We start from the raw sequence: 24,757 nt of genomic DNA, 5'->3' as shown, positions 1-24,757 counted from the left end.
TTGTCCGGCGTCAGCCATGCCGCAACAAGTCCAGACTGAACTTTCTCCTGTGTCAGGGGGTTGACCAAGCCAGACAGCTATCGGTTACACCTCCAACATACAGCCTCTGTTTCTCGCTAAGTTTCCCACCACCCGAGAGGGCATTTCCTGCCCCTAATCTTGGGCATACCATTTCTGTTTGCCTGGCGAAAGGTATTAAACAGCCTTGTTGTGGGTCTTAACCCCCACCCCCTTTTGTTTGAGAGAAGAAAGTGGTATAGTCCAGATAAATAGCATCAGTGCAGGTTGTCTATTCAGTGTTTGACAGCCAAGGATCTTATTATACAGTAGCTGACACCATTTCTCAGCTGGTTGTTTGTAAGAGCCAATTTATAGGCGCAGCACAGGAAGAAAGTTGAGTTGAGTGAGCAGCATGAAAGCTTAAATGACTGCATTAAGACCTCCAGGACGTATGGGCGCGCATTCAAAGAGCCAAGCAGAGCAAAGAAAAATTGACAAAGAGGTGGGATGCATGTGTGTTCTCCATGTGTGTGTCTGACGGGAGGAGGGAATGTAAAAGTGGCTGCTTATCTCTGCGGCGTGTATCTCGGGTGCTGACAGGCCTATCCATGTTTTATTGTGCAGAGACGGCAGGATTCCCACGGGGCCCGGCCAGTCTAGCCATGCAGAGCCAGTCAAACTCCCCCCTACACCTCACCCTCCTACTCCCATCTAACTCTGCTCCGTTTAAAAGCTTCCCTCCCTGTATTGCTTCTGCCAGTATTTTAGGAAGGAAAAAAAAATGCATGCTTGACTGTTGTGTTTTTGGACATAAAAGGTGGATGCCAGGTGAATTTTAATAAGTCACTTCAATCTCAAAACCTAGTGTGTAGCCAGGATGCTGTATCTCCTAGACTCTTATTAAAAGTTTGTATGTAGTCGTGCCTTCTCCACATCCCCACCTACCTCTGGCACTCCGTCTTCTTCTCCTCTGTAGTTCTATTCCTTTGCCTTTTCAAGTTATTTTGTTCATTGCCTTGGCAGAGGCCATCTGTAGAGTCGCTTACCATATACTGGGGATTTCACCGTGTACATATCGCAGGGGCATATGTGCACAAATCAAAGTGTGACATGTTGAACCTATTCAAAGGAAAGAGAGACAAAGACTGTATCTGTAGACAGAATGTTTATTCAAGTACAAATCTCTAAGGATTATGTACACTAAGGAAAGTATTAGTGGTCATTATGCAGTAAAATGGTCTTACTTTTACTGCTGCATTAATGTGTGTGCTGTATTTTAATGATGTACATGTTTAAGGTTTAACAACATTATGTACTGTTGGGTAGTTTATTCTAAAGCACCATATTCTCTGTACACAGCAAATTCTGGTCTGTGGAATAAACTCCATGGGAGTTAAAATCAACTCGATTTAAGTGTACATGTGAGACCATGGAATACACTCTAGAGAAGGGTTAAAGTAACTCTTTTCAGAGAGTTGATCTTTTAACTCTTTTCAGGAGTTAAAATTTAACTCTTCTGGGAGTTACAAAAACTAATCTCATGTAGAGTAAAACATAACTCTCGCCAGGAATTCATTTTATGTGAACTCTGGCATGGAGTTAAAATGTTAACACTTAATGGGGGTTAATATTCAACACTTAATGGAGTTAATATTTCGATTAAATTTTTTCAGGGGGTGAAAATGATTCCAAAAACAAAAAACACCCTCTAATGACTAGTTGTTTTGTTTGTTTGTTTGTTTTTAAAGTGTGCTCAAACGCATACTATATAGATGCTTATAAAGTGCTCTTGCATGAAGTGCTTTCTTTCAACAATATAAATAGCCCAGGAGACAATCCATGAATTTGTTTGAGGTGCCTGAACAAAAGTAAAACAAAGGAAACAGCTCAACATTGTTGCTGTTTGAGTCAGTTACTGTCACGACTGAGTGAAAGATCGAACTCATACACACGGTGCTGAAAGGAGAAAATGGGTTTATTAACATAAAATAATACATGAGAACGAGACAAAATCTGGGTTTGAAAACATCAGATTCCACGGGAAGACAGGATCAGGTCGGTGAGAGTCCGGGTTATGGCTCTGAGGTGAAATGGGATGAATGTCTATGGAGGTCTGAAGCAGTGACAGCAGCAGCAGCAATGATCTGGCACCGTACCAGAGCAGAGGAGCTGCTTCTATGGGCTTCTAATGGAGATCTGCTCCAGGTGTGACAGGTGCCAGCAGGTGAAGCTGATAATGAGTCTGAGGGAGGGGTCTGTGGCAACGCAGGACTGCACCATGACATGCACTATTTGTTCAATAGCTTTGCTCTCAACTCTTGTATGAATTGTATGAATTACCTCAGACTACAATGCAAGAAGCCATCGAGCTAAAATTAGCTTGTTCGACGTTTTAAATTTTCAGCAAGAGCTAATTTTAGCAGCTGGTTAGCAAGTTGGTCCGAACAGAAATATACACATTGGGTACGGTAACATGACGTTTTTTTAAATCCGATTTATTTTTTCAGAAGAAATTAATTCGGAACTAATGTATTTTCTCTTCTGTTTACATGGAAATGTGAAAACCCGAATAAAGGTTTACATGAGGTATTAATGAGGTAGATAAGTGAGCAAAAGGGTTTTCGCTGCAGTGCTCACGTTGCCTTGTTCTCGCAGCCCTTCTGTTAGCTTAGCTTAGCATAGTCACTGCATTTCCATGGTCACACATAGCCAGTTTTTGTAAGTGATTTTGTGAAATCCAATTCTCCCTAATTATTTCTTTAGATCCACGACTTACTGCACTCATACAATCTTGGGACTGTTGTGTTGACGGAAGTTGGAAAATCTTTTTGTTGGAAGGGATGCATGCGCTACTTTAGCTTTGCTTTACCGTTTTAGCTTTGTAGTAGTTTTTATTTGCCCAGATTTTATTACTGCAGTAAGTCGCATCGCCATGAGTTGAGCCTCAATTTGTGATCATATTGACCCCACCGGACTAAAGTAATGATTAGGGAGAATTGAATTTCACAAAATCACTCATAAAATACTACAAATCACCTGTAAAAGCCTGGCTACGTCTGACCATAGGAATGAAGCAATTATGCTAAACTAGGCTAAGCTAAGCTAATGGAAGGGCTGCGAGAACAAGGCAATCGGTGCACTGCAGTGCAAACTGATTTGCCCACTTATCGAACTCATTAGTGCATGACAAATGAATGAATGAATAAAAAACAGGTGATGAACTATTCCTTCAGGGTTTTATAGGCTGGTAGATCCCATCAGAATAGCCCACTGGAATGGTTTGGGTTGACTAGACTGCATTGCATATTCTTCCGCCAGCGCAGAATGTGTGCGTCATCGCGACAGGACAAGACAACGAGCATGTGCAGAATGGAAGGAATAAAGTTCAAACGGAATAAAGGGTTTACATGTCCGAGGAATAATTTAGTTTGGAATTAAAAGGGGATTAAACCAGTGACTTTATTCGGGTTTAAATTTAATCCAAACTATTCTTTTTCAACTGGAATAAAGTGTTTACATGGGCATCTGAAATAGGATCTAACCTTTAATCAGATTAAACCAGGAATAAAAGTTGTCATGTAAACGCACGGATTATGATACTGACAGAAAAGTTACTTTCAGCCTAATAAATAGCCTTGTTTCAGAAGTAAAATGGTACTCATACGACACCTCATATGACGTTCATAAGCACACTGGTCTTCTCTGTTGGTCTGTCCAGAAATCACCACCCATTATGGTGTTCAGTCATGCTCCTCAACACCTGGTAAATGTACCCTGAAAATGACACCATCAAAGACACAAGCTGGAGTTAAACTTACAGAATGAACTTCAGAAACTGAACTCTTTCACTCTTTTTTACCTTACTCTAGATTATTTGCTCCACAAATTTGCGGTGTAGTTTTTACAAAAGAATTTCAGAAAATCTGTTTTCAAATGATTGCAATGGATTTTTCAGATATTTCACAAGAGCTTATAAAAGTTTTAGCTCAGGAAGGAGGTGAATTTTCTCATCACCTAAAGGAACACTTCATCCTTCAGTTTATCACCAATATTAAAAATCAATCATCCGTGATTTTCAACACACAGAAGGGGTATGAAAAGTTATCACTTGAAAAGTAACTAAAGCAGTCACATGAAAATAGTGAAGTAAAAATATGTTTACATCTGAGGTTTAGCAGAGTAGGAGTATAAAGTTGCACAAAATGGGAAGTACTTAAGAATTCAAGTGGAACTATACTATATAATTACATTGCCACCGCTGCCTGAAGAGTCAGAATACAGAGACTGTATATGCAGAGAAACCTTGAGTGCAGCATAACATTTTAAGAATTAAAAGACATGAATGAAAATGTCAGGGCTTGTGAGAACAAATTATGATATTCAAGCTAATTGCACATAAAAGAAACCATGCTTGGATGTAAGAAGAGAGCAAAATCACTGCAGACAAATGAACAAACCACATTCATAAAAAAAAAAAAAAACATCTCAAAACCTCAGAAATCAGGCTATTACAGTAAAGTGTTTGGCAGAAGTAGACATGTAGTCATATATGATTTTGCTGAAAAACTTGAAGGACCTAAGAAAACCTCTTGGTGCTGCTCAAACTCAATATTAGGGTTAAGAATAAATGTCCATTGGTGGAAACTGGTCTGCAGCCATATAAGTAGGTTAACTTATAAATGCATTGGGGAGCTTGTCAAAACCCTGCAGTATTGCACTCATATGTCTGAAAATATGTCACTTATTGAAACATTTCAGTGATACAAATTACAGCTAGGTCAGTGGTGGTTTGCAGCGAAGCGGAGTGGCTCTTCAGCTACTTTTCCCCAATGATATATTGTTATTTATAAGCCAGGGAAAACAGAAGGGGAGAAAAAAAAAAAAAAAGCAAACGGTTTTTCAAGCCAAAAATCCAAACTGATGCTTTCAGACCCAATGGTTCACATCTTTCCCATTTCTAAATTGCAGTTTAGTCCTGCTTCTTCATTTGTCTGCGGGGTTTGAAAGGGAATGAAAGCATTTTTCTTCCCCTGGAGCAGGTCGGCGGCGTGGAGGAATGGTCTTTGCGGTGGCATGTAGTCTCAGAACTGGACTGAGCCATCTGCCCATCTCTCCATCTCCCTCTTCTAAGCCTGTGGTTGTCAGACCACTCATTTGCTGTAATCTCCCCTTTCAGCCCTGATGCCAAGACAGAAACTATTTTAGAAGCAGCAGTAGGCTTTCATCAGTGGCAAAAGCAGGATGTCAAAGATACTTAAAGACAAGACATGAGAGGCAAAAACACAGCGGACAAAAAAGGGATCAGAAAGAAGAGAAAAGAACACAGGTGAGCAGAGAAATGAAAATAGAGATAAAGAAACCAGAGAGGACAAAAGATGGGAGGGAAGAGTCCACATCTGTCTTACTGTACTATATTGCGGTTGGCCTCTGGAGACCCAAGAAAGATGTAATGGAGAGTCATATATAGATATATATACAATATGGGTTTCGTGTTTAGTTTTCAGATACGCACAGTATGGATAGAGATGAATGGAGGAATACACTGTTTATCTAGCCTTGTGTGTTTTCTTTGTCCTTGACTACCACTTTGTGCAATGACAAAGATCAATGTGTGAAAATATTGTGAGTCGGTCAAAACCCGCAGGTCTGAGAGTTCATCTGTCCCAGTTTTATAACTTTTTAGAAAAATATGAAGTAGCCTGCGGGTTTTCCAGTCGAAGCTTTTAATATGTGGTTTTCTGAGGTACTGACTGGTAGTTCAGGGTGAAATTGTGTTTTTTTGTGTGTGTTTGGGTCTAAAATAAGTGCAGCAGATTACAGTTGGGATGTGCGGTTGGTTGTCCTGATTAGGAGCTCAGTCATGTGGTGGGTTCTCTGATGACAGAGGCTGGACTGGCTGTATGCTCCATATAGCATGTGTGCATGTGCAGATGCATGGACTGTACGTGAGGTTTAGCATTCCACCCAAACATTAATAAATGCAGCCTTTTCGTTATTACTGTCTTAACCCTGGCGACGAATCTTCTATGTTTTTTGCACAGTTGGTCGACCGGAGACTGGGGATCCTGCAGTCGCTCATGTGGAGGAGGTCAGCAGACCAGGACGCTGCGGTGCTTCAGGAAAGTGACGTACCAGAGGGAGGAGGTGGTGGCGCACTCCCTCTGCCCCGTCATCTCTCCTGCTCAGATTCAGCCCTGCCACACCCAGGTCTGCCCACCTGAGTGGAGCACCGGATCCTGGTCACAGGTGAGTTTGGCACGAGAATAGAGCTGAAAGGACACAACAGGGACTGGGATGGTCGTGGATTCAAGGGGCTTTAACCACAGCTTGAAACTGCATAATATGGAAGCAACTGAAGATAAGATAAGATAAGATAAGATAAGATAAGATAAGATAAGATAACTGGCTTGCTACAGACCCCCCTAGATACAAACAATGGTTAGATATACAGGGGTTGGACAAAATAATGGAAACACCTTCACCTCAAGATGATAATGCCCCAATCCATACAGCTAGAATTGTTAAAGAATGGCATGAGGAACATTCTAATGAAGTTGAGCATCTCGTATGGCCGGCACAGTCCCCAGACCTCAACATTATTGAGCATTTATGGTCAGTTTTAGAGATTCAAGTAAGACGTCGATTTCCACTGCCATTGTCTCTAAAAGAGTTGGAGGGTATTCTAACTGAAGAATGGCTTAAAATTCCTTTGGAAACAATTCACAAGTTGTATGAATCAATACCTCGGAGAATTGAGGCTGTAATTGCCGCAAAAGGCGGACCTACACCATATTAAATTATATTTTGTTGATTTTTTAAGGTGTTTCCATTATTTTGTCCAACCCCTGTAGTTCAGGAAATATGGGTGATGGAAAAAATGACTTATACTTCAAGATTAAAAAAAGATGAGTTTGATACAAAATGGGACAAATGGATTGGATTTAAAAACAAAGACATCAGCATTCAAATGATAATGTGATGCCCTTGTTTTCCTTTTATTGTATTATTTATAGATATCTTTTGGTGAATACTGTCACCCTCAAATGGCCTTGCTGTACTGTTTGTTGTATTTTATGATCATGGACATGTGAAAAAGAAAAAAAAAGGCTAATGCCACGTTCACATGGCAGGTCTTTATCTTCAATTCCGATTTCTTGATGGAATGAGATTTTTTACTTTTTATTATAATTTAAATGCGACCGCCATCAGACTCGTGTGAACAATCTATAGTCCTGAAGTGACCTGCATGTGCAGAAGATGATGTGACGTCACATGCAGCACACCGTGTTTACAGGAGTAAATATGGATCTTGCCATGTCCCTCCTGGCCGCCTCCTCTAGTGCAGAATTGTGACGTCTGTCGCACATTTCAATTCAATTTCAATTCAGCTTTATTTATAGAGGACATTTCATGCACAAGGAAGACTCAATGTGCTTCACAACAATAACATAAAAACTAAATAAATAAATAAATAAATAAATTTTATAAAAGCGTTCATACTTAAGTCACTTACATATTTGATATAGGACCACATATGAAAGTCGCCTGGGTTTAACTAAAAAAAAAAAAAAAAAAAAGTCAGATATGTATTATATAGACTGTCATAAAAAATTGGAAATGGGCACGTTTGGGCAAAAAGTCAGATATTGGTCACTTTTAACTGAAGTGTAAGTCTATATTTTTTTTCCACATATCATTCCTGTCTCATGTACTTTACTCAGCACCTCTGAGTGTACTGGTGGTGCTTTTGTAGATCCTTGTTTAACATAAAAAAAAAAAAAAGACTAATAGAAGTGTTTGCTGTTGGATGACCGGTGATTAACATGTATCCTGCTGATTTGGACTTTCATAGCTTTTGTTTATTGGACAAAACACTTTTTTTTCATGACAAAATGTTGAAAGTCTTTTTTGTTAAATTGCACTGGTCCTTAGTTCTAATATGGGGCCCGTTTGCGTAAGTTGGTTCAGTATTAGATTACATAGTCTGTCAGCGAACAAATAGTGTGCTCATACATTAACATGACCTTTTTCATACAAATGTAGCTCAGAATACTTGTACTCTTCATCTTTCATCCACCTCCACTCTTTCGTTCAAAAATGGTCGCACCTGGTTTTATAAAGTTCAAAATGTACTTTTAAGACTCCAACATATTCCACATATTTTTTTCTGCATTTTTGTGGACTTTAGTGATGACAAATCAGCTGAGAATATACTTAATGACCTTCAATAACATGCAGTCACATGCCTATTTAAAGCCTTAGTTAGTGTCTTTCAGAGCAGTACCGCTGACCTTCTGTAGCCTTCATCACACGCGACTCTGCTTTGATGCAAAAACATTCTTTAATGTGGGAAACGTTGCATTCCAACATGTCATGATCTGATTTATTGAATTGCAGCAGTTTCTTTTACAGTCAGTCAAGAACATACTCAGTTTATTCCCTGGGTTTATGAACTTCAAACAGATGATGACGGTATCTTGTCTCTCCTCTTTGTTTATTTTGAAGTCATTGTTCTTGCTGTAGGGGTTGACATGAATGTGTATGTTCTGTGCCAATTTATTTTCAGAGCGACGTTTAACCATTCTTCAGGTAAAACACAACAACACAGTACGTTCGCATGACAGAGTAACATGTGTGGGAAGGAGAGGTGGACACACACACACACACACACACACACACACACACACACTTCCCTGTATGAGCTAAAACAAACACTCTGCTGCCCTCTGTTGGACATAAAGACAAAAAAAACAGTACTGAAATACAAATGTTTGGTTAAAAATGAAAGACTGAATTGGAATTTTCATATCAGACTGAAAAATTCTGCTCAGAAATCCTGTAAAAAGGTGATTTCTACTGTTTAGATCAGTGGATTTCCCCTTCAGCTGCTCAGATGTCTTCTCTTTGACCCTGTTGTTTGTTCCTGTTTGTGTCGCGGTTGAGTCAGTTGATATACAAAGCAGCCACACAAAAAGTGGACGTAAATTATGATGGTTTGTCTGTGACCTCTGTGGAACAATCAGTATATTTGATGAGGCTTTTGAACTCTGTGGATATTCACCAAGTCTGAGATTTTTGGGTGTTTCCTCATAACCAAATTTATAATGGTTTTGGATTTTTCATTATAGTTGAGTTTTATTTAGTTTTGACTTTTTTCCCTCTAGTTCAGTTAGTTTTGGTTAGTTTTCAGAGCAGCTTTGCTAGTTCTTATTAGTTTCAGTTTTTTTTAAATGCTTAGTTCTAGTATTAGTTTTAGTTTTTTGATGTTTTTTTTTATCTTCCTCGCCGTCGTATTCAAATAAATCCCATACAGGACTCTGCTGCTTTCTCCCAACTTTTGTCTCCATGTTTCCAGGTAGAGTAGGAACGAGAAAAAGATTCTAAACTACAAGTGACGAGAAGTGACAGACTGTGAAGTTCTGTGTGGTGCTGCTAGCTAAAATTGCTCAAACGAAATAAATCGATTTCATATGAATCTGACATCGACAAAGGCGAAAACAAAGGAAATTTTATCCATAGTTTTTATACGTTTTAGGTAGTTTTTTAAGCATGCAATATAGTTTCAGTTAGTTGTCATTTTGGCTTTTAATTATAGTCTTTATTTATTTCAGTTAACGAAAATGTTTTTTTTCAATTCTAGTTTTTGTCATTTTGTTACTTGTCGTTAATGATAATAATCTTGCTCATAACCACAGCTTTTTTTTTTTTTTTTTTTTGATTGAAATCTTTATTTTGAACATGTAGACAGTGAAATCAAAACAAAACCAACCAGTAAAATATCAGTAATGATACATAAAAGGTTGATAAGTAAACAGAATAAAAAATAAAATAAATAAAATAAAATAAATGAAGTTAAATATGCTTGAAAAGGAGTAGGAAGAAGTAAAAACTTATATATACTTATATATACTCCTACCCCCAATCTCTATTTCTTATGATCTCTATATAGCAATTATTATTTTATGTGAATATCAGTATAATAATAATAATAATAATAATAATAATAATAATAATATAACACATCCTTATTCCTACATACACTAATATAATAATACCCGTTTACAAATTATCATACTAGTATTAGCACTCTCAAATATTAATAAAAACTAAAAAACAAACAAAAACCAAAAACACATATAAATATATAATATAAATACATATAATATTCTGTGTTGTCCAATATAGTAATATAGTAAGAGTATATTCATATATCCATATTTCAACTAGATATTATCAACACATATGTGGCAAAGCCCCACTCTGAGCTCATCACACATCAGATGTTATCTGCTTATTTTCCTGTACATCAGACAGGCCTCGTCTGTGTCTGTTTTTAAATCTCTTCTTAAAACCCATCTCCTTGGCTTTTGAAACCACGTGAGATGTTTGAATGTATTATTTTTATTCAGTTGTTTTATTTGGCATCGGTTTATTGTTCTTATTTGTTGTTGTTTTTAATTGTACAGTTTTTTATGTTTTAATCTATTCTTTTATTTTATTCTTGTATTTAGGTTTTATCTATTCTTCTGTATTTTTTTTTTATTTATTTAATTTTATTTTTTTAAATTTTATTTTACAGTTTCTCAGTGTCTTTTTATCTATTCTTGTATTTTATTCTTTTATTTAAGTTGTATCTATTCTTCTGTATTTTTAGTTATTTATTTATTTTCATTTTATTTTACAGTTGTTCTATGTCTTTTTATCTATTCTTTATTTTATTCTTCTAGTTAGGTTTTATCTGTTCTTCTGTATTTTTATTTACTTATTTATTTATTTTTTTAAATTTTATTTTACAGTTGCTCTGTCTTTTAATCTATTCTTGTATTTTATTCTTTTATTTAAGTTGTATCTATTCTTCTGTATTTTTTTATTTATTTATTTATTTATTTCATTTAATTTTACAGTTGTTCTATGTCTTTTTATCTATCCTTGTATTTTATTCTTCTATTTAGGTTTTATCTATTCTTCTGCATTTTTATTTATTTATTTATTTATTTATTTTCATTTTATTTTACAGTTGTTCTATGTCTTTTAGTCTATTCTTGCATTTTGCTCTGTTATTTTGTTTTTTTATTTATTTATCTGTATAGCACTTTGGTCCACTGTGGTTGTTTTAAAGTGCTTTACAAATAAAGTTGGATTGGATTGGACTGTATACAGTACTACCAGGCTGACCGTAGATCTGATGCTCTGTCACAGTTAGCACCACTCCACATTTAGCTGTCCTTTAGCCATCATTCTTTAAGACAGCTATGTTTTGCTGTGTGCTGTATTGTCGCACCAGTCCGAGTTCAGTCCACGGTCAACCACAGACAATGCCAGTCTCTCAGATAAGATCAATCGGACATCCCGGTGACAAAAGGACAACCGGGACGAAGCGGTGTGTTGTGCGTACATGCATGGATGTGTATGCAAACGGATAAGCACAGATGTGTCCGTGTCTTTTGACTAATAAATTAATGCGATGCGGCTGTGGTGGTCATTCCCAGTGGAGCAGTTTGACTCTGTTGTCCAGCTCTGTGCAGTTCATATGGAGTTTACAGCAGCTCTGCTAGTGTATACGCCGACAGGTTGGGAGGTCACATTCATCTCTGAGTTATTGGTTTATTGTGTTTAATGTTAGGCCGTAATGGGCTGTCATCAAACTGGTGACCTTCTGTTTACTTGTCCACAGTGCAGGGAATAATAAATGCATATGTGATGTCCGTGCCAAGGATTTAACCTCTGTTAATATCCCCAAGTACTTAAACCTGATGAATGCTGAAGGTTAAAACAATCATAATAAATTAAAAGCTAAGTTATAGTAAATGTGCTGCATTTATGGTAATTAAGCCTGTAGGTGTTAAATCACTGACTTTTAAAAGATGTACAAAGTATCTGTGACACTGTGTCTTTGACATTGAGTCCGTAGCAGAGTTATTATAGCTTTGGCTTTTATTTATATTATAGCGTTGATTTTTTATTTATTTATTTTCTATTTACATATCCTCCTGTGATCCAGGAAAGTAAAAGTTCTGGCTTTTTTACATTAAATTATTGTCTTGATGGGAAACTAAACAGCATAATGCAATGGTTTTTTTTTTCAGGTACTGTACATTTTTTATTTATTTATTTTTTATGGAATGTCCTTTGCAATGGACATGTTTTTCTTTCTTTTTTTTTTTTAAAGTAAAACTGTGACACCTTTATAAAGGGCAAAAATGCATTGCTGGGTCTCAAGAAGTTAAAGGATGATTATTTTAATTTCACTTTAGTTTGAGGTAGCTTTGAGTGTAAAAGTGGCATCAGTGTTACTTTGAGAAATTGCCTACATTTTTTTAACTTTATTTTTATTGTTTGAATTCTGTACAATACAAACATAAAAGACATTTGGGATACACTGACCATAAAAAAAAAAACCTTTGTGACTAACAATTGGTTTTAGTAATGTGATGTTGAAATGAAAACTGTCCATTTCTCCCATTTATCAATAAATTGCTCTTCGTGAGTCCTGAATCTATGGGTCAGAACGTCCATCTCAAATATTCCATTCACAATTTGTAGTCAGTCGTTAGTTGTAGGTGGTTCTAATCGGCACCATTTTTTGTTAATACCCTTTTTACAGGAGGAATTGCTTACATTTAGTGTTTTTGATAAACCTTTAATGTCTAGCGAAAAATAAAACAAAGCTGACTTTTCTTACATTTATAAGTTCAAGGGTTCGTACGGGTGTTTGAAATCCTTGATGTTTGAATTTCAATGTTGTGTTTTTAAGGTCTGAAAAGTGCTTGAATGTTAGTTTAAGTGCTTGGAATTATAACTCTGTGATGTGATTTATTTATTTATTTTTGATATTAACTATGCCAGGTTAGATTTCAAGCCAAAGCTACGTACAGAGAAGCGAAAATAAAACTTTATGTCAAAAAAGAAAATTAGCTTCTGTCCTCAGGTCGATTCTAGGTACATTTTTATGTCAATCATTGGTTTGGTGTGAGTGAAGAACATGAAGTGGCATCCCTTTTTTTGGATAAAACTTTGTGTTCTGTAATTTCTAAACTTTTTTGCTATTATAAAACATAATTTTAGATGATTATAGCACAACACAATGTACATCATTATGATAAAAGTAAAAAAATAAAAGATCATCAGTATGTAGACAGGGTGCAATTTGTTGGGGGTGGTGTTTATGGGGTTTTTACATCTCTACTTCTGCTCAATGAATTTCATCCTCGGGGTGGGGTGGACGGACAGACGGACGATGACAACCAACCAATGTAAATAACAGGCAGGTTGTGACCGTTTTCTTACACCTCTATCCTACATTACTGGCACTAACGTTCACCTGAGCCGAACTGTCGGTGGTCTCAGAATTCGCAAACATTCCCATACACTGGGGCGCTGTAAAGGGGGGGTAAACGTGACAAATTCATGGGGCCCAGCATTTGTTGGGGGGGTCCAGTGGATACAGGTTAGACGTTGTGAAAATTTCATGTAAGATCCACTGAATAGTAGAGGAAAAGAACCCGGGGGTTGGACATTGAAAGTATGTAAAGTTTCACTTTTGTTTGAGACCAGTGTTAGTTGCGTTAGTTATGGGCCGCACCCCCACGGATATAACTGCACCCCCCCCCCCACTCTGGCAAAAAAAAAAAAACTAAAAAAAACCACACACACCCTCTGTTTTTTGACAAATCGCACCATGCGTTAGTCTATGCTTAACTTGAGTGTTCTCAATTTCCAGTATTTGTCGGGGGGGCATAGAGCAGTGGAGGGGGTCCAGTGGATATAGGGTAGAAGTTGTGAAAATTTCATGTAAGATCCACTGAATAATAGAGAAATAGAACAGGGAGTTGGACGTTAGTTATGGACTGCATCCCCATATATATAACTGCTGCCACCCCACCCCACACCCACCGACAAAAAAAAAACAAAACAAAAAAAAAACACCCCCCCTTCTCTGTTTTTTTGACAAATTGCATCCAGCCTATAGATTTGTGTTTTACCCCAGCGATAAGGTACTGTGCTGGACAAAAATCTGAAAGTGACCCTTAAAAGGGCTGGAATTTGACCTTGAAATATGTATACGAACCCTATACAGGGTGGGGAAGCAAAATTTACAATGAACATTTAGTTGTTTTTTCTCAGCAGGCACTACGTCAATTGTTTTGAAACCAAACATATATTGATGTCATAATCATACCTAACACTATTATCCATACCTTTTCAGAAACTTTTGCCCATATGAGTAATCAGGAAAGCAAACGTCAAAGAGTGTGTGATTTGCTGAATGCACTCGTCACACCAAAGGAGATTTCAAAAATAGTTGGAGTGTCCATAAAGACTGTTTATAATGGAAAGAAGAGAATGACTATGAGCAAAACTATTACGAGAAAGTCTGGAAGATACTATTAAAGAAGAATGGGAGAAGTTGTCACCCCAATATTTGAGGAACACTTGCGCAAGTTTCAGGAAGCGTGTGAAGGCAGTTATTGAGAAAGAAGGAGGACACATAGAATAAAAACATTTTCTATTATGTAAATTTTCTTGAGGCAAATAAATTCTCATGACTTTCAATAAACTCATTGGTCATACACTGTCTTTCAATCCCTGCCTCAAAATATTGTAGATTTTGCTTCCCCACCCTATAAGTTTTAGTGCTTTTTAAGTTAAGTTATATTAAGTTATAATGCTAATCCAGTCCTTCCTCCTTCCTGATTCACAGTGTTCCAAGACCTGTGGCCGTGGTCTGAGGAAGCGGAGTGTGTTTTGCCGCAGCACTGATCCTGGAGCCAAAGCTGTAGTGGTGCCTGACAGCATGTGCAGACAGCATCACAGACCCAAAGCCCAGGAGACGTGCGTCCTGCGGCGCTGCCCGAAGAACGAAAGGCTGCAGTGGATCCCCACTCCCTGGGGAGAGGTAGGAGAAAAGACACGTGGAACTGAACGAGCAGCAGCATTAGAAGTCAAGCGTGGTGTGCTCAGTTTGATCATTACGAGGGAAAATCCACCATAAAGCATTTCTAGTGAAACAGCTTGCATTTTCAGGCTCCGTTTTATTGTTTGGTGGAGTGTGGCCAAATGTAGAATGCATAACGTCACACTGAAACATTTACTGTGAAGCCAACATTTCTAAAGCTTTAGTGTCTTAGAATCAGGAAAACAAAGCTTCTCTCTGGAGCTTCCAAGCAATCATACAGGGAAAAATCCATCATAGAACAGAGAGAGCAGTGTCACCTCAATAGATCAGAATGCAGTGCAACAAAAAGGCTTCTTCACTACAAGGGAGATTTTTTTTCATTAATCTTACTCAAGTTCTCATCACAGAATAACTTTTCTCTGGTGTGAATGCCTCAAACCTCACAGATTCCAAATGAAAATGTATGTTACACTCAGAAACAGCAGCTAGCAGTCTCCAGAACTACATATGGAGATATTCATTTTAATAAAACAGATACAGAAAAAGATAGAATTTACAACATTCAGCCTCAGCTAAGTCAATAACAGGACTCAATATGCTAAACCACCTTGTTAACCTCACATTGTTTTTTTTTTTTTTTATCTATATGAAGGGGATACAGGTTAATTATTATTTTACCAGCATTGTTCAGCACTTGCCAGTAAAATCCTGGGATTATGTGGTCAATTAATTATGTCATAATCGGCTATTGTATATCAGGGATTTGCAAAATTGCACAGCTTTAAAAATTTTATTACATTTGTTTTTTTATGCTGGATCAACACCAGAATTATCAGTATTTTCAGAACATATAGGTGGGGGTTTTTTTTGGAGAAAATATCATTGGGGAGTGAAGTTAGTCTGCAAAAGTATTTAGCAAATATTCATCATATTAAGTAAACAGTCAGTATGTGTCTTATTTTCTGTGTCAGGTATTTAATTTTATTTTTATTTTATTTATTTGCACATCATAAAACAGCAAGAGAAAAATTGAAAAAAACAAAAACATTCAAACAAGTATTATCATTGTGCAGGAGAGGATAGAAGCCAAAAAAGGCTTATGTGAATAAATCCCCGGAAATAAACAATACACAAGGAAAAAAAAAAGAATTCAAAATGTGATATAACTGAAATAATAAACTAAAGTAAAAACAATAAAAATACAAATCAAACTACAAATCTTGAAATACAAATTAAATGATATACAGCCTTACATTTTTTCATGAATGATAGTCTTTTTCAGATGCTTTTTAAATAACGATAAAGAAGCTGTTGATTGAAGTTCAGGTCATAGATTTATCCTAAGTTACAATACTTTATCACATCAATAGTTGTTTAGAGGTTCTTTATTGTAATGTAGGGTTTTTCAATGAGTTCTTCCCAACAGTGTACAACACCAGCATAAATAGTTCAGCATAACCAACCCCCAGTACATCCCAGGCTGCAACCCCACATAAGCGCATCATGTATGGTAAATGTTGCATATTGTACACTTAACGTCCCCTTTAAAGCACATCTGTATAAGTGGGCCGTAGGACAAGGCTAGAATGTTTTTTTGTTTTTTGTTTTTTTTGAATATGTGGTTCAGAAGAAAGACCAGGCTCAGAAATGTACACATGAACTATCTGCACATCAGAAATATTAACTGGATCATAGTCTGAAAATTTATCTATCTACAGTAATAAGTGACTTTAACCCATAAAAACATCCACTGGCTACCAAAATAATTTACTGTTATAAAAAAATAAATAAACAACAGTTGACCCACTAATCCTATCAATACATGTAAATAATTGGTGTAAAATGCAGTTTGTCATCTTTTCATGGTCATCAGATATGACCCATTTGGACGTTCAGAGGCTCTGTAGTTACCACGGAAACACCGTCATCTTCTACAACTTTGATTCACCAGTGAAACCCGTAGAGTTTGATCAGTGACAGTGGATGGACACACTGGGTTTATGTTCAGTTAACGATATATTTTACTGAAAAAAGACACTTTTTCCTCCATTTTGTGTTTTTTATATAATAACATTCAACTTTAATTTGAGCTTTTATCGACATCAGTCATTATCTGTATATTAAATATAGGAAAATACTGGATTTTTACTTAAGAATGCAAAATACTGAGCATAATATTAGAATAAATGGTGATAAATCACTCAAGAAAAGTTAAAAATATAGAAAAAAATCATTTGGGTGCTGCCATAAAAGTAGCATTGGGTCTTTATGGGTTAAGATGCCTGCTGCTTTGGGAATGCATCACACGCACACAAAGTTCTTTTTCTTAAATGGTTCCCCCTGCCTACCGTCTGTTTCAGTGCTCCAGGTCTTGTGGCTCCGGCGTCCAGAGGAGAGAGCTCCGCTGTGGGGAGAGGGATTCACAGGGAGGGTTAGTACCTGCAACTACACACCAAAACATCCGACACCACTTACATCCACAGAAGCATTTAAGATCCCACTGTGTCATCTGTTTACCATCCTCTCAGTCAAGATTTCAATGTTTTGCAAAATTGTGTGCCCTGCTGGAGTACTTATTTTGAACCCTCATGCACAGATATGTGGAGTTCCCTGTGCGGAGATGCAGGAATATGGCTAAACCTTTGGTGGACCTCCAGCAGGCCTGCAACCGAGGCCCCTGCCCAGAGCTCCCGCGGGTCATTCCTGGCAGAACCACTTCCAGTGCTGTGGTCTTAGGCTGGTATTCATCTCCCTGGCAACAGGTACACATTTCTGTTCAGACTTACCTACTGGTAAGGGCGAAAACACACCAACCCGACTGCCAATCATCACTCCCTTCTCCCTGACACAGTCAAAACAGTGTGAAGAACACACCAAATCAACTAAGCGTACGTTCTGCGTTTGCACGAGACGTAAAACAGGAAATGACGGAACATCACTCTAGACGAAAACACAGATCTCGCTATTGTCAGTGGTTGCTGTCAGCAGAGTTTTGAGTAGTCCAGAAGGGTTGTTGTTGTACTTGTTGAACGAATTGCTAGTAATAAGAAGATACTGGTGTTGTCAGCTCTCGGGCTTCTTCTTGTGGAAGAAGAAAGATGTTGCAGGCAAAAACTACTGAGAAATTGCACTATGCTAACAATGCTAACAGGGTTCACTTCATGGAATGAATGAAGTCCATAGTCAACACTGACTGGCACTCATTCAGATACGATATGAGCAGTGAATGGTCTATTATAGAAGACGATAATAGTGTGAAGTACCTTGGTATAGCTGTATTCACATGTGCACTTCTCGTTCACTGTTTCACTAGTCAGGGGCTGTCCCTCCACCAATCAGATTGGCCTGACTGAACAACGATTAGTGGCCGATTACACATGTTGAATTGGCCGAAAAGAACAGCGACAGCATTAATGACGGCCAATCACACAGAATACACCGAGCAGACTCATGTCACCAACTTTGCCAAACTGCCCGATGACGTGTGACTGTCGAAAAATGGGATGGTGTGTCTTCGCCTTAACATTTAATCTACCGGTGTGTACCTGAATTTATCCATTAAATTTATATTATTCATTTCATAGCAAATATGTCCTGTATGGGCTACAGATGAAAATGCAATTGGAAAAAATGTGTGAATATAATTAAATTGATGCAAGTATTTTGGCAAGATCAGTTTTTGCTGCAGTTGGCTTAAAGATACAGTTCAGCGTTGGTTTTCTTAAATAATACATCAATACATTTTAAGTCCAAAAAGGTTTCAGATTTATTCAAGTTTTTTCAAACAACAACTTTAAGGCTCCTACAGACTGTAGGTTCTCAGAAGTTTTATAATTTTATTGCCAGTGACATGGCTACGATGTTCATGCAGAATGTGGAATAAAATCTATTGAATTCCGGGCTAAGATGCAAGTAAAGATACAAGAATTAGATGTCATGTCTTCTTTAGGGTTTTTGAATCTCCTTCACAGTGTGACATAATAGTACTATTTATCGCCACGACTAAAGATATTGGTATGTTTTTTTCATCTTATGTCTATGACAGAACAAAGTTGCACAGTGTATACCTGGCTTTACTTGTTTGGTTCAAAAAGGCACTCATATGCTGCTATAGATAAGTGTCCAAGTCAAGGTAAGTCGATTTTTGATGAAATAGTCCAATAAAGAGCCCAATGTTACAATCACAAACTTGCCTTAAAGGGCTTTACCATCCATCCAATTTACAGCCCCCCTCTGCCCTCAGCCTTTTTCATGTTAACAACTAATACAATTCTCTTTATGTTTGACCTGTTTCTCCTTGACTAAAAAATCTACTGAAAACATTTTCTCAGATTCTAAACATTTATTCTCCCACCCAGCCATTGATTTTTGTGTACCTGGCTCTCTTCTCTCTGAGGCCCTAGCATCAGAAATATAACACAATGTTCCTCCAAACTGTTATCAATACAAGACATATGAACAGGGTGGCTTTTGAGTTTCAATATCTGTGTTTCTCCAGAAAGCTCAGAGCAAACAGTACAGTGTAGGTGGTAGGTGGTAGTTCACAGACGTGGCTTTTTTCTCGCCCCATTGTAGCTGTGTGAGTGTGCAGTGAGTTTCAGATGCAATCCAAAAGCTCGACTCTGCTACAGAGCCTATCGGGGCAGGTAGTGTAGGCTACGTGATATAACATCTTTTATGCAAAGAGTCTTAAGGGCAGGTTCTTACAGAACAGTGTCTTATTCTGCTTGATGTGGAGCTTGTGATCCCTCCATGTTTGCACCAGAGAAGATCTCTCCTGACAACTCGCTGGAGGGCGAGTACATGCTGTATGGGATGTTTGTTGTCTTCAAGAGTTCTTTGTCTAGACTTTTCCTCCATCTTTTCCCCTTCCTCATCTGCTGCTTTTATGATGATCCTTTTTTTCCATGTGCTTCAATGTTTGATCTCCGGCTCCTATTTTTAACTGTATGCCCCCTCGGTCTCTTCGATCCCACCCCTTTTCCTTTATTTTTCTTTTGTTCATCTTTGGTTCGTGCCTCCGTTTCAGTGCTCGGTGTCATGTGGCGGGGGGGTCCAGACTCGCTCCATCCAGTGTCTCCGTCAGGGTCGCCCTGCAGCTGGCTGCTTACCCCACCAGAGACCTGTCACTTCGAGGGCGTGCAACACACACTTCTGCCCCCCTGCCCCCCCGGCCCCGGCCCAGCGTCCTGGATGGATCACAGCTCCTGGACTGCCACGGAAAGGTAAAGTCTTTAGAGGCGAAAATGACAACTCCATCTACTTTCTATCAATTATAACCCTGAAATCACTCATCTATGGGGAATTTATATTCTGTATCCTACAGTCATGGAAAAAATTATGAGACCATCAAAAGTCATCAAAAACAATGGTTATGCAATCAAGTACTAACTCCTGTGTGTATCATGTGACTAAAACAGACCGAAAAGAAAACATGGAATGCCTAAAAGCACTGGTTTTGTCAGTACAGTGCCATAGATATTGATATAAGAATTGAAGTGATTTTGGTTATTATCGAGAAAACATGGAAAATGTCTAGATATCAGCTCTGAAATTAAACTCTTATGAGATATTTTGTTTTCATTATATTTGTCCAAACAAATGTACCTTTAGTTGTACCAGACATTAAAATGACCAAAAAACTGAAGAAAACAAGGGGTGCTCTAATACATTTTTCCACGACTGTATATTATGAAAGGAAAGTGGACTCCTGAAAGAGCTGACTGCTGCAGTTTGGCATACTTATGTATTTTTGGTCAAGAGACTAGTGAAAACGGCAAGTTGATAGGTCCATATATTAGTAATTTTGGAATACAATGGCCTCCTAATGGCCAATCACGTTGTTATGCCCAGAATCATAGAATCATCATTGAAGTGGGTTACCTAGCAGCAGATAAACAATAAGGCCACGTTGCCATGGTGTCATATTTCATGTGCGGAAACCGACATGCCCGCTGAGAGGTTATTCAACTGAAAATGCCAGTGGAATTTACCAAGAAAGTAAAAGAATAAACTGCATCAGAGGATCTAGGTCAGTGTTTTTCAACCTTGGGGTCGGGACCCCACGTGGGGTTGCCTGGAATTCAAATGGGGTCACCTGAAATTTCTAGTAATTGATAAAACAAATGTAAAAAAAAAAATACTTTTTTAATGATTCAATCTATATTTCATTATAATTAAAACACTACACATTTTTCCTAATAAAAATCAAGTTCAAATAAAATGCAGGATATGGTATCTGAAAGGGCATATCTTGACTGACCCGATCATGTGACCGCATGCATCATTACGCTTCAACATGCCCGGACACAGTTGCAGTCAGACAACTGGACCGACAGAGAATGGAAAGGTTTCTCTACCCACCTGGCACCGCTAAGACATCTCCAAGAGAAAAATGTCTTCGTTTTGAATGTTTGGGGTCGCCAGAAATTTTTGATGTTAACCCTGTAAAGCCTGAACCATTAAATTATTGACAGAAAATTCCAGTTCTTTGAAACTAGAGCCTTTATTGGTCCTTCTGAACTACCCAATTTTTTTTTTTTCAAATGTCAGTTTCCATGTATGAGTTTCAATTTTGTATCATATTTGATACATTGGGTCTCAATGCTCAAATATTATTATTTTTGAACAAACAAAAACATAATATAACACAAACATGTCTAATAAATTGGTAATTCCTTTTCAGAATTGGCAAAATTCTGCCTCTTTCCTCATCAGTGGCAATCTTGTAGTGTCACTGGAAAGGCCTCTGGTGAACGAATTCCTCCCCGCTGGTGGATTATCCATAAATTACATGTATCTAATTGTGTACAAGTTTTTCAAGCAAAAAAAAATCAAACTGATCATGTAGAGCGCTTCAAAACTCATGTATCAAATATGATACGTTTGGCGTTATAGGGTTAAAATCGGATCACAAGCCAAAAAGGGTTGGGAACCACTGATCTAGGTCAACGCGCTAGTTTAAGTATATTCTGATGATAGGCACCTTTCTATCAAAACAAATACAGATGACGTCAGTTACTATGCTTTGCAAAGCTTTAACTATGCAATCCCATATACACGCAACATATACAGTATGTGAACTCCACTCATCACATTCTGTTAAGAGGCAATTCAATAATAGAACTTACAGAACTCACATTAACGAAATTCATCCCTGTGGAAAAAAAAGTAATGTTAATGTTAGCTTAATAAAGGGGATACAACACCACTGACAGCCAGCCAAATGAAACATGCTGTTACAGAAAATCCACTGGAAATGCAAATATGCAGTAATATCTTATGTGCCTGCAGTAATAATTATAATAATTCTACCATCATCCACTGATTGTGAATTCAAAGACTATTGCTGTTTGGGACCAATGTATTAAGAAAAGACGTCTTTATTATATGCAGTATATCTATTGATTGTTGCCTCAAGAGAATGTTTAACACCTACAGTCTTGAGAAATGCTCTAAACAGAAAAATTACCTCTTTCTAATATGTTTGCTAGTTGTTATGAATGAATGAGACACTCAGCTTGGATATCTCATATGCATTTTTACTATTTCAATCCAAATTTCCTGAGGCTTTTAGCAGAAATTGCATGACGGAGACTCTGTTCCACCATGTAAACAGTACTAATGATTAAAAGTCACTGCTGGAATTATTACTTTATTGACAAAGATACAATCAATATGTCCAGTCAATAGGTCAAAATACTTCCATTCCACCCTCTCAAAAATGACATCATATATTAACTCATCAAACATAAAATCATTAAACAGAAACTGATCCACAGATGATTTGGATGGTGAAGATAATTGGGCGCTTCTATGAAACTGGTCCCTAAAAACAGGGCATGAGGGCTTAAAATTCAAACCAAATGTAAATTAATATTATGACACAAGTTTGGAAGCACTTTGGGTGTATTTTAATGAAATAAATATTTACTGAGATAAAAGAGAAACTATTTTTCAGATAAAACACATTTTTATATTTTTTGTATTATTTTCCATACAAAAATCCATGTGTAACGCGGTAAAAAGGACACGAAAATTACGCATTACTATTTTTTTGAATATCTTTTTATTCTCTCACAGGTACATTTTTGGGAATCAAAGTAAATATGCAAGGCTGTCTCACAAAAATGACTGCTGTTGCAAAATCACTCACAATTTATGCATTTAAATGGGCAGGTTCTGCATGTAACACCAGTGGATACGATGGGTTACACGCAAAACCTTGAATGAGACTGCCGATTTATGAAAAACCCACATGTCTGGATTAAAAAAACTACTCGGATCGACAAATTTAACAAAGTGTTCTAATTTTGGATCTATTTTTGGCCCCAATATTTAATAAAAAAATAATTAATTTTGGGATGGCTCAGAGCAAAAGTATGATTTTTTTGCATTTATCTAAAGTCATCATTAGGTACATCATGGGGGGAAATATGTCTAAATTTCTCTTTTATTATTGGGTCTAAAAAGCTGGTAAAGTACCAGATACCAAAATGTACCCAGTTTCACTGAAGCACCCAACTGGAAGTGACTGTTTGTTTTATTTAATGCTAAGTAGCCTTGTATGTGGTTTCTTCTTGCACAGATGAACACTGTGTGGACCATTTCAGCTGGTGCCACCTGGTCCCACAGCACGGCGTTTGCAACCACAAGTTTTATGGACAGCAATGTTGCAAGTCCTGCTCCGGTAAAAGGCCGTAGAATTCTACCCCCCCACCCCATCCCCGCGTCTGCAGTGACGGGCTACATCGAAGGAAAGAGACCACACGGACCGCTCACGATGGTCGTTACCCACAACACACAGAACTGCAGAACTGCACTCCATGCCGTGTGTTTTGTCCTGGAGTACTTGACTAATGAATTTTATAAAGAAGGACAGACAACCCACTGACTTTTCTATTGCGGAAAGCAATGTGGATGCTGGTGCTCACCATCCATGTGATTGATGTCACTGGAATGGGAAAGACTGGAAAAAAAAAAGCACCCACAGATTTGTTGGTGAAATATATATATATATATATATATATATATATATATATATATATATATATATATATATATATATATATATATAGTTGAGTGTTTTCCTTGAAACCTCTAAAACTACAAGCCATCAAAAGAACAGTTAAGGACAATAGCGTTTTTAGCTTGCTTATATGTTATATATTTAAAGGCATCTGGTATCATATGCCTTTATTTAAGTTATTATGGTCGTTAATGTATAATTTTACATTTTGTCAGTGCATCTGTGACATGTTATTTCTATGTTTGGATTGTGCCATTCACCCTTGGGTCCATATTATGAGATTTTACATGAGGTGTTAGTAATCGGTGGTGTTCTACACTTCTCCCTAAACACACGCTCCGCTTGTCATGTTTGCTGCTGCTGAATCAAACCGGGTCACTTTTTCCCTGTGCATTCCATTCATGTTAACTCTATGAAAACATAAATGTATGTAAAGACATTTTATTCAGTCACATTGTAAGTCGTTGTTTTCTTATACCCTTTTATGTCTCTGAATTCTCTCTGTGTTACTGACGATCAATTGCAGCCGAATGAGCTGAACCGTGTTGTCTGCAGAGGTGAATGGGGTGAAGTAGAGGAGAGAACAGAATGAGTGGAGGCTTCAGTGATGTTTTTTTTGCTACAGAAATTTAAGCAGTCGACCTAACTCACAAAACAAACAAACCCTGGCCCACGCATGTATTTCGCCCATTATAAGTAAATGACAAGATTTTTAAAAATCATAAAAAAGTGAACTTTGGCCTACTTTTCCCAAAATGTAATGAGATTTATTCTGGGTCACTGGCAATCTATAAACCCAAATTGGTATGAATTGAACCAGTAGTTTTGCTGCT

The 24,757-nt window shown here is 37.5% G+C and overlaps 1 protein-coding gene across 1 annotated transcript in view; it reads left to right on the top strand.

Annotated features, from left to right (window-relative positions):
* The window catches only part of adamts18 (ADAM metallopeptidase with thrombospondin type 1 motif, 18), a 96,463-nt gene extending 72,089 nt beyond the window's left edge, over positions 1–24,374 (top strand). The window contains exons 19-24 of the mRNA XM_030129385.1: positions 6,042–6,246; positions 14,702–14,896; positions 17,257–17,327; positions 17,493–17,658; positions 19,926–20,121; positions 23,484–24,374. Coding sequence (XP_029985245.1) covers positions 6,042–6,246; positions 14,702–14,896; positions 17,257–17,327; positions 17,493–17,658; positions 19,926–20,121; positions 23,484–23,599 — 949 coding nt within the window. The 3' untranslated portion in view covers positions 23,600–24,374. The remainder of the gene's footprint in view (positions 1–6,041; positions 6,247–14,701; positions 14,897–17,256; positions 17,328–17,492; positions 17,659–19,925; positions 20,122–23,483) is intronic.
* Positions 24,375–24,757: the final 383 nt, after the last annotated feature.

The sequence above is a fragment of the Sphaeramia orbicularis genome, chromosome 3 (genome assembly GCF_902148855.1).
Source record: "Sphaeramia orbicularis chromosome 3, fSphaOr1.1, whole genome shotgun sequence".
Lineage (NCBI taxonomy): Eukaryota > Metazoa > Chordata > Actinopteri > Kurtiformes > Apogonidae > Sphaeramia > Sphaeramia orbicularis.
This window is presented reverse-complemented; position numbering and strand designations above follow the sequence as displayed.